Source organism: Leucoraja erinacea, chromosome 3, assembly GCF_028641065.1.
Source record: "Leucoraja erinacea ecotype New England chromosome 3, Leri_hhj_1, whole genome shotgun sequence".
Lineage (NCBI taxonomy): Eukaryota > Metazoa > Chordata > Chondrichthyes > Rajiformes > Rajidae > Leucoraja > Leucoraja erinaceus.
In genome coordinates, this window is record NC_073379.1 from 42508252 (window position 1) to 42525393 (window position 17142).

At 46.8% G+C, this 17142-nt stretch overlaps 1 protein-coding gene across 10 annotated transcripts in view; it reads left to right on the plus strand.

Moving 5' to 3' along the window:
• znf462 (zinc finger protein 462) overlaps positions 1-17142 on the plus strand; it is a 135121-nt gene that overhangs the window by 77194 nt on the left and 40785 nt on the right. For all 10 annotated transcript variants that reach the window (XM_055632545.1, XM_055632540.1, XM_055632544.1 and 7 more), the window contains 2 exons: positions 4133-4384; positions 6506-12237. In XM_055632545.1, the coding sequence (XP_055488520.1) occupies positions 4162-4384; positions 6506-12237 (5955 nt within the window). In that variant the 5' untranslated portion in view covers positions 4133-4161. The remainder of the gene's footprint in view (positions 1-4132; positions 4385-6505; positions 12238-17142) is intronic.

The window sequence follows — 17142 nt, forward strand, 5'->3', positions numbered from 1 at the left end:
CTTTTCCGGAGACTCTCGCTGATGGGGATCCCCAGTATTCATCATTGTGGTGGCACCAAGGCAGCTGATGGAGCAGCCAATCCCATTGAAGGTTTCTCGCTGAACAGCAGGAAGTAAAAAGCACTATCCTAAATTGGCATTTTGAACGCATTACAGGACACAAAACAAAAATTCATACGGCAATAAATTAAAAGCTTAAGTCTATCTACAATGCCCTTCATAATGTTTGGGACAAAGATCCATCATTTATTTATCTGCCTCGGTACTCCACAATTTGAGATTTGTAATAGAAAAAAATCACATTGGTGGTTAGAGTCATAGAGTGATACAGTGTGGAAACAGGCCCATCGGTCCAACTCGCCCTCACCGGCCAACAATGTCCCAGCTATACTAGTCCCACTTGCCTGCGCTTGGTCCATAACCCTCCAAACCTGTCCTATCCATGTACCTGTCCAACTGTTTCTTAAACGATGGGATAGTCCCAGCTTCAACTACCTGCTCTAGCAGCTTTGTCCATACACCCACCACCCTCTGTGTGAAAATGTTACCCCTCGGATTCCTATTAAATCTTTTCCCCTTCACCTTGAACCCATGTCCTCTGGTCCTCGATTCCCCTACTCTGGGTAAAAGACTGTGCATCTACCTGATCTATTCCTCTCATGATTTTGTATGCCCTCTATAAGATCTCCCCTCTTCCTCCTGTGCTCCATGGAATAGTGACACAGCCTACTCAACTTCTCACTATAGCTCACACCCTCTAGTCCTGGCAACATCCTCGTAAATAGTTTCTGAACCCTTTCAAGCTTGACAATATCTTTCCTATAACATGGTGCCCAGAACTGAACACAATATTCTAAATGTGGTTTCACCGATGTCTTATACAACTGCAACATGACCTCCCAACATATCAGTCAACACTCTGACTGATGAAAGCCAAAGTGCCAAAAGCCTTTTTGACCAACTTATCTACCTGCGACTCGACCGTCAAGGAACCATGCACATACTCCTAGATCCCTCAGCTCTACAACACTACCCAGAGGCCTATCATTTACTGTGTTGGTCCTGCCCTTGTTCAACATCCCAAAATGCAACATCTCACACTTCTCTGTATTACTTTCCATCAACCATTCCTCTGCCCACCTGGCCAATCGATCCAGATCCCGCTGCAGTCGTTCACTAACTTCCATTTTTATTCATTTTGGTTTCACCATGTAGAAATTACAGCAGTGTTTATACATAGTCCCCCCCCCCCCTCCCCATTTCAGGGCGCCATAATGTTTGGAACACAGGAATGTCATGTAAATAAAAGTAATGTTTAGGTTTTTTTTGCATATCCTTTGCATGCAATGACTACTTGAAGTCTGCGATTCATGGACATCACCAGTTGCTGTGTGTCTTCTCTGGTGATGCTCTGTCAGGCCTGTATTGCAGCCATCTTTAACTTATGGTTGTTTTGGGGGCTAGACCCCATTCAGTTTTCTCTTCAGCATATAAAAGGCATGCTCAATAGGGTTCAGGTTGGGTGATTGACTTGGCCACTCAAGAAATGACAATTTTTTAGCTTTGGAAAAACTCCTTTGTTGCTTTAGCAGTATGTTTGGGATTGTTGTCTTGCTGTAGAATGAACTGCCGGCCAATGTTTTGAGGCATTTGTTTGAACTTGAGCAGATAGGATGTGTTTATACACTTCAGAAAGCATTATGCTACTACCATCATCAGTTGTATCATCAATGAATGGTATGCTTTGGATCTTGGGCAGTTCCTTATCTCCTCCATACTTTGCTCTTGCCATCACTCTGATATGTTAATCTTCGTCTCATCTGTCCACAAGTCCTTTTTTCCAGAACTGGGGTTGCTCTTTTAAGTACTTCTTGGCAAACTAACCTGGCCATCCTGTTTTTGCAGCTAACCAGTGGTTTGCATCTTGCAGTGTAGCCTCTGTATTTCTGTTCATGAAGTCTTCTGCGGACAGTGGTCATTGACAAATCCACACCCGACTCCTGAAGAGTGTTTCTGATCTGTCGGACAGGTGTTTGGGGATTTTTCTTTATTATAGAGAGAATTCTTCTGTCATCAGCTGTGGAGGTCTTCCTTGGCCTGCCAGTCCCTTTGCAATTCGTAAGGTCACCAGTGCTCTCTTTCTTCTTAATGATGTTCCAAACAGTTGATTTTGGGAAGACTAATGGGCGTGTCCCACTTAGGCGACTCTTTAGGCGTCTGCCAGGGATTAGTTTTAATGGAATTCACCTATGACATCTGGCGACAACCTACGACAACACATGTTGAAAATTTTGCGATAGTCGCCCAAAAAATCAGATAAGTGGGACAGGCCCATAAGGTTTAGCTGATGTCTCTAACAGTTATATTCTTGTTTCTCAGTCTCATAATGGCTTCTTTGAGTTTCATTGGCACAACTTATGGTCCTCATGTTGATAAACAGCAATAAAAGTTTCCAAAGGTGATGGAAAGACTGGAGGAAAGACTAGGCGTTGAAAGCTCTCGTATACCTGCATTAAGGAGGCATTTAAACCACACCTGAGCAATTACAATAACCTGTGAAGCCATGTGTCCCAAACATTATGGTGCCCTGAAATGGGGGAGACGATGTATTTTCTACATGGTGAAACCAAAATGTATAAAAAAGACCCTTATTAAAATCTGACAATGTGCACTTTAACCACATGTGATTGCAAGGGATAAAAGGAACCGCAGGTGGTGGTTTACAGAAAAAGACAAATGCTGGAGCAACTCAGCGGGTCAGGCAGCATTTCCAGGAGGATATCTGAAGAAGGGTCCCAAAACGTCACCTATCCATGTCCTCCAGACATGCTGCCTTACCTGCTGAGTTATTCCAACACTTTGTCTTTTTTGTGGCCTTTTTGGATGCTGTGCTCTAAATATCCAATTGATGTTTTCCACCACTCACGTGTTACACCGTAACATATAATTTCTTAATCTACATGTCTTACAATTGTACTTTTCTTTTGCTGATCAGAAAGGTTGCTTTGAAGTTGAAATGTTCCAGAAACAGCCGATGGAGTTTCATAACTCAGGTTATCCCTCAGAGTAGAAAATAAATTGGTTGGAGGCATAGAGAATTGCTAAAGCCTTTGATCAAATTAAATAAATAAAAAACTATACATGTGTGAGGAGTGTGGTTAAAAGGGCATAGGTTACAGATAATTGACAAAAGAACCAAGATGGGAAGATGCAGATTTTTTTTTACTCAGAATTTCAGAGAGGGCTTTGGTAGGTGAAGGTGTGGCCATCAATTGTGCTGCATATAAACTCCTCCATGTTCATTGGGCCACAATTAAGGGGTGCATTAATATCTGGGATTATGCATTTGGAAAGGTTTGGATGTTTAGGTTTAGCTTCATTATTGACATGTGTACAGAGCTACAATTAAAAACTTTATTTTGCATATTATCCAATCAAAATCTGGTAACAATATATTTATATGCATATATTTATGTATATATATATATATATATATATATATATGAATATATATGAATATATATATATATATATATATATATGCACACGCACACACACACACATATGTGCGTACACACACGCACACACACATCAAGCCACACAAGTACAATAGGTAGAGCAAAGGGAAGGATACAGAGTGCAGAATACAGTTCTTAGCATTATCGCGCATTAGTTTAAAAAACAATAGACAATAGGTGCAACAGTAGGCCATTCGGCCCTTCGAGCCAGCACCTCGAGGACACTGGACAACAGAGTCCAGTGTCTGCAGGGAAGAGGAGGAGAATCAACATGTACTTTAGGTTAAAGAAGGACTGTTCAGAAGCCTGGTAGCAGAGAGGAAGAAGCTGTTTGCGAGTTTGGTGGTGCTCTCTTTCAAGCTTCTGTATCTGGTGCCTGACGGGAGCAGGGAGAAGGAATGACCGGGACAGGAACGGTCTTATGTTGGCTGTGTTGTGAGATGTAGATGGAGTTACTGATGGGAAGTCTGGCTTGTGTGATGGACTTGCCTACATCCACAACTCTCTGCCCTCTGTAGCACTAGTTTAATCTATCCTTTCCAGCAATGTTTGTGCATCTTTCTGCTCTGGTTTCAGTATACAATATAATTTACTCATTTGATTATTTTTTCCAGGTCCCGCGAATTAAAAGGCGCTCAAAGTAATGGAGGCCCTGCAGTGCGATGGATGCGATTACCGGGCAGAAACCTACGATGATCTTAAGGCTCATATCCAGGACGTTCATACTGTCTTTCTACCCCACGTGGAAGCCTCTGAGGAGGATATAGGTCAACCCAGATCTCTTACACCAACACTAGATTCTGAAGCCGACATAAGCAGCCTCCCTACGGTGAAGACTGAACTAGGTTCTCCAGTGGAAACACCTGGTGAGTCTGGCCTTCCCATCACATTGGAAGCATGAACTTGCATTGAATAAACGTTGACTCATGTTGGAAACAGTCTCATTGCTTTACTGTTTCACTTCACTGCTGTGGTTTGCCAGGTGCCTTGTATTTGGCAGGCTTTAATTTTTTTTAGAGTTGGTTAAGCTTCTCACAATTGGCTTTGAGATTTCTCTCTCTTCCAGTTGCATTTTGTCAGTTTTACATTTGGCTGGCGATCTTTGGAGAGCAGATTGGAAAGTCTGCATGGCTTCTTGGGCTCATCGTGTCATTGTGAAATATTGCTGACTCGAATTTATCTTCATTTAAAAAGCCAACTGAAACAGTTACATATATAAAGGGATTTAAAAATAAATGATTGTACCACCACATTTTTCAGGCTCTGTATCAGGCTTGGTTGATAACCGAGGTCCTTTAGCGCTCATTGTTTCATGATTTGTGCTGCACAGGTCCTCAGTAATTTGGCCTCAAATGTGGGCGTAAGGGCTGTCACATTGAAGAGTTTGATGCCACGATTGCTCTTTTATGCCCTGAACAAAGACCATTGGTCTTGAGCAAAATAATCCGTCGTCTCTGAAGTGCTGATTCAGCACGAGTAGTCTAGTGCTCCTAACTATCTCCATTAATGAATGGAGTGGTAGAGTTGCTGCCTTCCAGCTCCAGAGACCCGCGTTTGATTCTGACCACGGGTGCTGTCTTGTATGGAGTTTGTACGTTTTCCCCTTGACCTGCGTGGGTTTACTCCGGGTGCTCCAGTTTCCTCCCACACTCCATGGACGTATTGGTTTGTAGGTTAATTGGCCTCAGTAAAATTGTAAATTGTCCCTAGTGCGTGGCGGATAGTGTTAGTGCGCAGCAATCGCTGGTCGACGCTCACTAGGTGGGCCGAAGGGCCTGTTTCCACAATGTATGTCTAAACTAAACTAAACTAAGATGATTGGCATCTGATAATCTTTGGCCTGGAGAGTATCTAATTACTTCTGCAATAAGAAATATTTTTGGCACAGGTTACTGTAAACTATTTAGCAAAATGAGTTGATGTAGTCAGAGCATCCCTTACCTTGTCTTCTGTGACATGCTGTTTCCCGAGTGATTTACCTAACCACACAAGTTAGACTCCAGCAGTGCATCAGATGGTGTGGTAGAATTCTTGCCTTTCAATTAGAAAGATTTTTTTTTAATATAGTTAATTAATTATGAGGCAAAAAGAGCTGTCACTGAGCCATAGCTCAAAGACAAAAACCACCCTGCCAAGCTAACAAGGGACATGGGATGAAATTGCAGGGGGTTCATGTTGCTGGCTAATTGCACACTCGCCGCAAACAGGAGAAGAAATTCAGGTTCACTGGGTTCCTCGAAAAACACTCTTTTTCTAACCTCGTTGTGAATAACTTTTAAACGATGTTAACATTCAAGGCTCTGTTGTTTAATGCCTGATATGGTCAATGACTTAACGTACTCTTTGAGTAAAATAGAACTACAATCCGACCACACTTCAGAACAGACCATTAGGCCCAGCTGGCCAATGCAACCCTTTATACTCCACAGAAATCGGACCTTCCTATTTCAAGGCATCATCAACAATTAAATTGACATAAGCAGCAATTGGGGGGTGAGGGAGGGGGGTGGATGGATTTATTTCTAAAAGACCATTTTTACCTTCCACATTTGTTATTATTGAGGCATTTAGCTGTTTAAACCACAACTGCATTACATGCGACCTGAGCGGTTGGTGTGATATGGACTGCAATGTTTAAAAGGGCAGTGAGAACAGATAGTGCTTTAAAAATGGAAGTGGATAAAGACTTGAAGAGGGCAAAATATGTGCAGGGCTCCAGGGAAAGGCTGAGAGAGTGAAACTATTCAGAGAGCTGTCATAGGGCAGGGACAATTACAATGGGCCAAATGGCCTTGTTCAGTCAAAGTGATCATATAGCACCATTAGTTATTAAAAATCTCAATCACCGCGATAAAGAATCGATAGAATCGATGTGATCTGGTGCAGATGCCACCACCTTTATGATACAATATAATGGCAATTAGATTATTGCTCTGATAATGTGGCTTGGTGAAAAATGTTCTAACACATCCTTTTTCTTTTTTAAGCACAAAATTCCTATCAGCCCGGCTCGTCCAATTTCATCACCAACAGCTCCGTTCTGTACAGCCATCATGTCAACCAGCATCCCAAGCCCGCCAACAAGTTTTTTCAGTGCAAGTACTGTGTCCGCTATTTCCGATCCAGGAGCCTGCTGGGCGAACACACCAGGAAGATCCACGGTCAGATTGAAGGGCCGCTGTTTGGGGGCGAGTCCTCGGACATGGCCCCGCCGCCGTCACCGTCCAGCTTTCACGTCCTGCTGCACGAGGGGTTTGGCAAGGTCTTCGCCTGCCGCTACTGCACCTACAAAAGCCCGCGGCGCGCCCGCATCATCAAGCACCAGAAGCTGTGCCATCGCTCCACCATGAAGGTGCAGGATCAGCTGGGCGACGTGCCGGTGGACGCGGTGGAGCGCAGCATCCTGGAGGCGCAGGTCAAGCCGCTGACCAAGTCGCGGGGCAGCTTCTGCTGCGAGTGGTGTGGCTATCACACCTCCCGGCGGGAGCGTTGGTGCGACCACCTGATGAAGAAACACCGCAACCTGTTAGCCCAGGGCCTGGTCAAGATCATCTCCTCGCTGAGGCAGCAGCAGTCGGGCTCAAGCCCCAGCCAGACCAAGTCACAGCAGTCCGACTCAGAGAAGACGTCTCCAAATTCAAATTACTTGCCCCTGACGGCGGGCGGGGGGGAAATGCCGTGTGCTCAGTACCAGGCCATGAAAGGCTCCATGGAGGGATCCCCCTCCAAGCAGAGCCCAACGTCCACCCCCAGGTTTGCTCCCATCAAAATAAAGTTCCCCTTTCAGAAGACAAAGCCCAAGGCCGTTCCCGATCCTGACGATGCTGCTCTGACTGACAGGCCTTCCTTCGGGATGGCCGACTTGAGCCTGCCCAACTCCTCCTTGGAAACCAGCAGCCTGCTGAGCGACGATCGGAGCAGTTCCGACGAGGAGGAGCAGCTGGACATGGACGAGATGGACTCGCTGGCCTCCCAAGGCTCGGAAGGCTCCGGCAAGAAGTTGCTGAGCATCGGCAACACTAAGTTGCTGGAGACCAAGGGTATCCCGTTCCGGAAGTACATGAACCGCTTCCAGTGCCCCTTCTGCTCGTTCCTCACCATGCACCGGCGCAGCATCTCCCGGCACATAGAGAATATCCACTTGTCCGGCCGCACCATCGTTCACAAGTGCAACCTCTGCAGTTTCACCTGCACCACTGCCCAGAAGCTGGCGGCTCACAAGCAGTGCCATTCCTCGGAGTGGGAGACGGTGAGTTCGGCCAACAGCAGCGCAGTGACCCTGAACGACAGCTTGGTGACTGTAGACGTTAACCAGAACCAAACGGTCAATGGGGAGAAGCCGGCGGCGATGTGCGACTCGAAGCAACAGTACCCCTACAAATGTACCATGTGCAGCTACTCCACCGTGACTCTAAAGGGCCTCCGGGTGCATCAGCAACACAAGCACTCGTTCTGCGACAACGCCTTGCTGGCAGCCAGCGAAGAAATGGGCGACGCGTTGCAGGACTCCGGGTCGCAGTTCGAAGCTCTTCCGTCCCCGGGAATCGTGAAAACTCAGACCTCCATCCTGGGATCGACGTCAAAGAATTCCTTCCTCTTCAAGAAGGGGAAGAGGCTGGCGTCGGACAGCCCGCTCGACCTGTCGCCGGCCAAGAAGCGGACCCGCATCGACGAGATAGCGAACAACCTGCAGAGCAAGATCAGCCAGGCCAACCAGCAGGCCAGCGAGGTGGGGTCAGTGATTGCCGTCGAGGATGCGGAGGAGGAGGGAGATGATGAAGAGGAGGAGGACGAGGAAGAGGACGAGGAGGAAGAGGATGACGTGGAATTGGATGCAGATGGAGAACTAGAGGAAGAGGAAGGAAAGCTGGACCATTTAATGGACATGCAGAATTACAGCTACAGTGGCCACCAGATGTGGGTTGAAGGGACTGAAGGACTGCACAAAGACGCTGTTTACGGGTCAGTGGACCAGGATTATTCAGTAAGCAACAGCGCCGAGATTGAATTGACTCTCTCCGACGACGAGGATTACTACGGCACCTCAAATGCAGCTGGACACTGTGACGGTGCACCCCGTAAGCTGGGTGGGAACGGCACCTACAAAAAGGGTAACTCGGAAAATAGGGACGGCTATCAGGAAGGTTCTGAGACCGGTGAAGATTCTGGAAAGACTTACTCTTGCAAGCACTGCAATTTCAGCAACAAGGTAGCTCGCAGCGTTAGCACCCATTACCAACGAATGCATCCATACATTAAATACAGCTTCAGGTACATAGAGGATCCAACGGATCACAGTGCAGTCTACAGATGCCTTGAGTGTTTTGTGGAGTACGCGGAGTTTGAAGACCTGCGGCAGCATTACGCCCAGTTCCATCCCGAAGCGCAGAACATCCTAAATTTCCACCAAGCCAACTTGATCTACAGGTGTCGCTTCTGCTCCTACACCAGTCCCAACGTCCGCAGCCTCATGCCTCACTACCAAAGGATGCATCCCACCGTGAAGATCAATAACTCTATGATCTTCTCCAGCTACGTGGTCCAACAAACCAGCGAGAGCAACGCCGAATCCCAGACCCTGCGAGAAATCCTCAACTCCGGTGTGAAGAGCATCGGGACGCCGAGCTCCGTACCCAACCTCGATGCTCCCACCAGCCCCCCGAACATTAAGCCGCCCAAGAGTATGAGCCCCCAGGAGGGAGAGTCCTCGATGATAAGTGCCGTGGTATACAGCTGTGACGTCTGCCCCTTCTCCAGCCCGAACATGCATTCGGTGCTGGTCCATTATCAGCGGAAGCACCCAGAGGAAAAAGCTTCCTACTTCAGAATCCAGAAGACCATGCGCGTCGTGTCCGTGCTGAACCCCGCCATCAATGCTCAGAACATCACGGAGGCATGCCCGGTGACGCCACCCAGCAACCCTCCAGTCGCTGCTCAGCCGGCTGAGTTTGAACAGCTCTACTACTGCAAGCACTGTGTTTACAGCAACCGCTCGGTAGTCGGCGTGCTTGTCCACTATCAGAAAAGGCACCCAGAAGTCAAGGTGACGGCTAAGTACATCAAGCAGGCGCCCCCGACTCCTGCCCTGAGGAAGACCATGGAAGAGCTGCAGATTACACCAGCGAGGCCGATCATGACCCAGCCAACGAGCCAGGCTGGCAAGAAGAGCTACGAAACGGTGGTGAACATCAGCAGCCAGCAGAGAGTGACCGACAAGGGCGAGGGCGAGATGATGTTCTTTTGCCAGCACTGCAACTACGGCAACCGGACGGTAAAGGGGGTGGTCATTCACTACCGTAAGAAGCACCGCGACATCAAGGCTACAGCGGAGCTGGTACGGCAGCACACGGCGGCCGTGAGGAGTCAGCGCGAGAGGGCCACCAACCACCATGGCGGTGGGGCCAGCACCCCGCTGCCCAGCGTGCAGCCGGAGGCCGAGGTTGAGCAGCTGCGCTTCTTCAAGTGCCGCCACTGCTCGTACACAGCGCACTACCTCTACGCCGTGCGGAAGCACCTGAAGAAGCAGCACCCGAGCGTGAAGGCCACCGTCACCACCATCCTACGCTGGGCGTACCAGGACGGGGTGGTGACTGCCGGCTACCACTGCGAGTGGTGCATCTACTCTCACCAGGAGCCCAGTGGGCTATTGATACACTACCAGAAGCGACACCCTGAGCACCCCGTGGACTACACCTACATTTCCAGTAAGCTATGGGCCGGCCCCGATCCCTCCGCCAATCCCTCACAGATCGCCCTTATTGACCTCAAACACTACAAGTGCAGGGACTGCGAGTTCGAAGCTGCCTCCATCTGGGACATTACAAACCACTATCAGGCCCTACACCCCTGGGCAGTCAGTGGCGACGAGTCGGTGCTGCTGGACATCATCCTGGGCAAGGACACCTTGGAGCAGAACAACCCCACCGCCCATGACTATACTGCCTTTGATTCCCTCAACGCCTCCGAGTCCAGCCAGCTGGAGGACGAGCTGCCCCTCAAAGTCTCCATGCCGTCCCTGCTGAGGGAGCCTCCCGTCACCCCGGCGCCCAGCAGCTCCCCCTACCAGTGTAAGGTTTGCAAGTCTGAGTACAACAACCTGCACGGCCTCCTGACCCACTACGGGAAGAAGCACCCGGGTGTGAAGGTGAAAGCGGCGGAGTTTGCGCTGGAGAAGGACGAGAAGCCCAGCACGCTGTACAAATGCAGACACTGTCCGTACGTCAACACCCGCATCCACGGCGTCCTCACCCACTACCAGAAGCGGCATCCCACCATCAAAGTCACTGCCGACGACTTCATGAACGAGGCCGAGAAGCTCCCCGATGGCCAGAGCACCGATTTGGAAGAGATGATCAAAGTCCCGAAGCAGGGTTTTGGCGCCTATCGGTGCAAGCTGTGTCCGTATGCGCACGGCTCCTTGGAGAAGCTGAAGGTCCACTATGAGAAGTACCACCGGCAGCCCGCTATCGATATCTTCACTGAATCCGCCACCGAGACAATGGAACCCCAGCAGCCTGACGCATCCGAGGAATACCGAGATGATGCAGCGCCCATCACTGAGGTAAATCCCAGGCCCCCTTCTCCCACTCCCCAACACTTTGTGAGCGGCTGTGCAGAGCTCAGTACCTTATTTAAATGCCAACTCTGCAAGTACTTCTGCTCCTCCAGAAAGGGCATAGCTAGACACTACCGGAATAAACACAACAACGTCCGAGCACAGCCAGAGGGAAAGAACAACATCTTCCGATGTGCCTTGTGTGCGTATACTCACCCGCTCCGCAAAGGCCTGGCAGCTCACTACCAAAAGCGGCACGACATCGATTCCTATTACACTCACTGCCTGGCCGCTTCCAAAACCATCATCACCAAGAAACCCGAGAAACTCATTCTCCCCATCGAGACCAAACCCGAGTCGCCTCCCTTGAGTGAGGAGCTCAGGAGAGCGGTGGAAAAGAAAAAATGCTCGCTCTGCTCGTTCCAAACCTACACGAAGAAGGGGCTTGTGTCTCATTATATGAAGCGACACCCAGGAGTCTATCCGAGAAAGCAGTACGTGAGTAAATATAATGGATACTTCACTGTTGTGTACTCTGATGACAAGGCAGATGAAGAAGTTAAGGAAGAGGTCACTAATATAGAAACAGTTGCAGTGGTTGAAGGGAAACCCAAAGGATGGCTCCCGTTCAAGTGTATAAAGTGCTTCCAACTCTCATTCAACACTGCAGAACTCCTGTGTATGCATTACGTGGACCATCACAGCCGAGAATTGAAGCTGGACTTCACCTTGCTACCAGGGAGCACCCGGTCACACAGTCCCACCTACGAGTGCAACCATTGCAACGACAAGATCCTCAGTACGCTGGAACTCAGTGTCCACCTCACCCGGCACAACGAGCGCCTCGGTCGACGGGCACGACTTCACCGTGAGAAGATGGCGCCTCAGGGTGAAAACCGACCAGACGGGGAGTCGCAGCCTAAGTCTGAACCTCAATCTGAGGGCGAAGTTCAGGCAGAGGTTGTCCCACCACCCGAGGGTGAAGTCCAGCCAGAGGGGGAGCCCCCAGCTGAGGTGCAGATGCAACCTGCGGAGGAAGAAGAAAAGGTGAAGGAGGAAAATCTTAACGAGGAGATCCTGAAAGATGAAAACCAGAACCAGGAGGAGAACCTGAAAGAGGAGGGGCCGGAGTCTACAGCATTAGAAGACAGCAACAAAAAACAGGTATGTAGGATGTTGTACTATCATGTGATCTATCTAATGATGGAAACCATGGTACTAAATGCACCTTTCAAATGGAGAGATTCGGCTTTGTGTTATTTTACGCATAAGGTAGGTGCAGAAAGTTGAGCACACTAAATGGAACACAACGCAAAAAATGGGTTCCGTTCGAGGTCACTGAGCCTCTTTGAGTTTGATTTTCCTCCATCCAATGTGATGACCAGTACTTAGCCCTGTTTCTTGCCCAGTACATATGTCCTTTGATTCCCAAACATGTTTTGGTCTCAGACCTAAATGTTCTCAATGCATTAAATTAAATATATATCTTTTTACACACTTGCCTTAAAGATCCATACACCACTACAGCCATTTTGCATTACCCTCACTGCTTACTTTAGGGCTACCTTGTGTATTGTCATAAAATGTGGGGTATGTTGTACTGTGTCTCTTCATTTGACACCTATTATTGCAACCTGAATGTTTGAGACGCGTGTACTGATCCTTCGACTGAACAGATTGCTGACTGCCAGCACCACAATGAATGTAAATTCCGTCAATGTTCTGGGTCCGAGTATCACCGAATTGTACAGCATGGAAACAGGCCATTTGGCCCAAATTTTCTGGCCCAACTTGTCTACACGAACCAATGGACACCGTTTGGTATTAACCCCATTGCCTGAGACGTGGTCCACTGCCCTCTCTGTTTAAGTGATTCAAGTGTTCATCGAGATGCTTCTTAAATGCTATCAGCAACCACTCTGGCAGGTAGTACATTATAGACACGCCACTCTCTCGGTGAAAATGTTCTCTCTCCTATCCCATCTGAATCTGTTCCCTTTACCCTAAATCTATGTCCTTGACTTTTATCTGCTTCTGATATGGGAAAAGTCACTGCAGGCTACTGTACACTTCTCAGAATTTTGTATGTCTCATCATGTTACCTCTTAATCTCCTCCACTCCAGGGAGTAAACCTAGTTTCTCCATTGTCTCATAAACTAAATTGCTTCTGAGTGTTTTTATCCCCCTTTGTTCTGTGTCTGTTCACTCCATTTATTTGACTGGCATCTGTTGATCAATCTACATTTGTCAAACTGGACCTGTTTCCCCTGCACACCCTCCTCTACCTGGGGTGGGTGTAGAGACAAAACCTGCTTTTCATGTGTACCCTCCAGACCTGGAGCACCCACTGAAAAGATGAAATCTCAGGTGCCATCTGTGTGGTGCAAAATCAAAGGGGCAATCTCCCCTTGGAAGGCTGGGGAATCCCAGAGAGTCTGCGATCTTCTGCTGGAAGCCCAACCTGCCCGTTCAATTAAATCTGGCTACCAGCGGACTCAGCATTGCTCCAGTAGACATCTCAGCTGGAAAGCCTGCTTGCTGGACTTGTGGTGGATTAACCTGTCACAGAAGGCTGTGGTGGCCGACATTGGGTATTTTAAAGGCGCAGATTGACAGATTCTTAATCAGTTCGGATGTTAGGGGTTATGGGGAGAAGGCAGGAGAATGTGAATGAGAGGGAAAGATAGATCAGCCATGCTTGACTGGTGGCGTAGACTTGATGGGCCCAATGGCCAAATTCTGCTCCTATAACTTCCTATGGTTGAAGCACAATGGTGCTCAGTTGGACAAATGAGAGAAATCAACTGAAAGCAGAGAATTGAGTTGTATTATTTGTTTGCTTTAATGATTTAAATTGTTTTTCAGTGTGTGGATGTATTCTGTTCAGTGTTTCTTTTTAAATATGCCTTAGAAGTTATTAAATGATTATGAACGCCAAAGACTAATATTCAATGTAACCTTATTTCGGACAATCTAAGGGCTGGAACCTCAGTGGCTGTCAAAACTCTCCTGTGATTTCAGTAGGCTGACTGCACTGGTACCTGCCTTTCCGGGTCCCAGGGACCCATTCTGGAACAAATAGCATGCCACGTGTGCAGGTGGCCAGTGATTCTATGGCAATTACCTCATTTGGTCATATGGGATAGGAGTCAAATTAGGCCATTCAGCCCATCAGTCTACTCTGCCATTCAATCATGGCTGATCCATCTCTCCGTCCTAACCCCATTCTCCAGCTTTCTTCCCATAACCTCTGACACCTGTACCAATCAAGAATTTATCTATCTCTGCCTTAAAAATATCCACTGACGGCCTCCACAGCCTTCTGTGCCGAGTTCCACAGATTCACCACACTCCAACTAAAGGAATTTCTCCTCATCTCTTTCTGAAAAGAGTGTCCTTTTTATTCTGAGGCTATGACTTCCAGTCCTAGACTTCCACTAGTGGAAACATCCTCTGCACGTCCACTCTATCCAAGCCTTTCACAATTCTGTATGTTTGAATGAGGTCCGCCCTCAGTCTTCTAAACTCCAGCAAGTACAGGCCCAGTGTCGACAAAAGCTCATCATACTCTGTCAGTTTCTAAATGCCATATTAATTTGTCCTCAATAACAGATTCCAGCAATTGGCCAACAACTGATACCTTGTCATTGTTCCATATCTCCTTACTTTCTTTGAACATGGAAATCATCTGGGGAAATTATTAAGGCACAAAGCAATGCATCATGTGTCAATGCATTCTGCCCTTTTAAACCCCTTGGATCTAAGTCATTGGGTTTAGAGGGTTTGTTGACTTTTATTCCCAAGTTCTTATTCTACTTCTTTATAATTGATTTATTTATTTCTTATGCATTTAGATCCTTCACTTTTAGATCATTTACTTCCCAATGTATTAAAATTGGCTTTAAGTCTCATTTAAATAGATTCATTTATTGACTTCCATTTCCTTATTCTGCGGGCGACCCACTTTACTTTCATGGTTTTTCCTTTTTGCATATCTATGGAAGCATTTACAATAGTTTCTCTGTCTCCTGCTAGTTTGCTGTCATTTTGTTTTCTCTCCGTAATCAATTCTTGTTCACCCATTGCTGGATTCTAAATCCTTTATAGTCCCCAAGTGTGCTATTCTGTCGTCTTCATTGAATCCTATCCAACTTTCTAGATGTTCGTAGTTGAAACATTTACGGGCTTTTTAATCGTTTAGGAAATATCTGTTCCATTCAACTGCTGAATTATTCCTTTTAATATTTGTTATAGCCTATTTCCCATTGGCATTTATAATTTTTCAACCTGATTTCACAATCTAGTTTGGTCAAGTCTATAGTTTTAGCTAAATCACTTTCATCCTTGATATGAACTCATCGTGCTATGTTTCCTCTTCTCCAGATACTACCAATCTAATTAATCCAATCTCAGAGCAAAACATTAATCTGAAATTCACTGTCTTCCTGGTTGGTTGTTCAATATCCTCATCCAGTAAATTGTCTTCAGTGCATTCGTTGAATGCATCCTGCTGCTATTATTAGTTTACCCAATCCATTTGAAAATTTATTTCCATGGGGATACTGCATTGGTGCTGTTGCACTGTCTGCTAATTTCCTGACTTGCACTTTGTTTACCTTTGAGGGATTATGATCCACTTCCATTGGAGTCTTCTGGACCTCATTGCATAGCTGCATGTAAACTAATTTATTTAGATTTTGCCAAAACATCTTTACCTCCATTGTCTTTCTCCTGGTTTTTTTAAGCCAACAAGGCTGTCATTTCCTACCCCCTTTTACTTTTGTTAGTCTCTTCAAAAGTTAGTTAACCATCTTTAGAATTTCATACTTCGAATATATGCAAATATCATAAGGAGGCAAATTAGAAAGGAACATTTATTTGGGTAGAGCAATTGTCGTCTGACCTACAAGTGCGTATGCATATAAGTGTGTGCGTGAGAGAGAGATATCAACTTCTGGTATGCATTTACATACTCTACCTTTAGTACAACATTGCTGGAGGGAATCAGCGGTTCAGGCAGCATCCATGGAAGAAAATAGACAGACGATCTTTCAGTTTTGGTGTCCTTCTTGAGGTTGGTCATAACCTGAAATTACGCCTGACCAATTCGCTCCACAAGCGCTGCCTGGCCCCCTGAGTTTCTCCAACACTTTTTTTGCTCGAGATTCCAGTATCTGCGGTCTCTTATCTCTAGCTTTAGCATAGCAAGAGAGGGAGAGAGCGTGTTTAATTATCGTATGCATAAGGAATGGAACAATGAAATTCTTACTTGCAGCAACTTTATAGGCACATTAAGATAACAAATAAATATCAACCAGAAACAAGATCACTTTGAGATAATTAGAACTGCATGTTAGAGTTTGTGTTTTCACTGACAACCCTTGCTATAAATGCAGAATGTAGAAACCAGGAACCACAGATGCTGGTTTGCAAAAGAAGAGACAGTGCTGCAGTAACTCAGCTGGCCAGGCAACATAGGTAGGCGATACCTCAGGTCGGGACCCTTCCCTTGGATATCCACGTTCTCTTGAGATGCCGCCTGTCCCGCTGAGATACTCCAGCACTCTGTCCCTTCTCTTGATATAAGCTCATTGTGTTTAAAAAATGTGTGAATTTCATCGTCGAGACTCTCATGTGAGTGGATTATAAATGAATGGTCCCACTCCTTGTTCAGTGCTTCTGAACCTGTAAGTTGTTGGGGTCAGTCTGTCTCTAGTTCCTCACTAACACTCCAGTGCAGTGGTGAAGGAGCACCTTCACGTGGATGAAACATTAAACTTTGACCATTACTTAGCCCTCAGGTGAACACAAAAGATTCTTTGGCAATATTGAAGTAAAGAAGGGAGTTACCCCAATGACCTATGGCAACACTGATCTCTCAATCAATGTCACCGTAAAAGCACTCTCTGGTCATTTTCAATGTGGTGTGTGTGGGATATTTTTGTGCACATCAACTTTTGCTCTGTATCCACGTGTGAGTGACTTCATTGGCTGGTGAATGTTGAGGGATGCGGTGTAGGGAGAAGAGAAAAACACTCTCTCACTTCTGTGGTGGGTAAAATGTCACA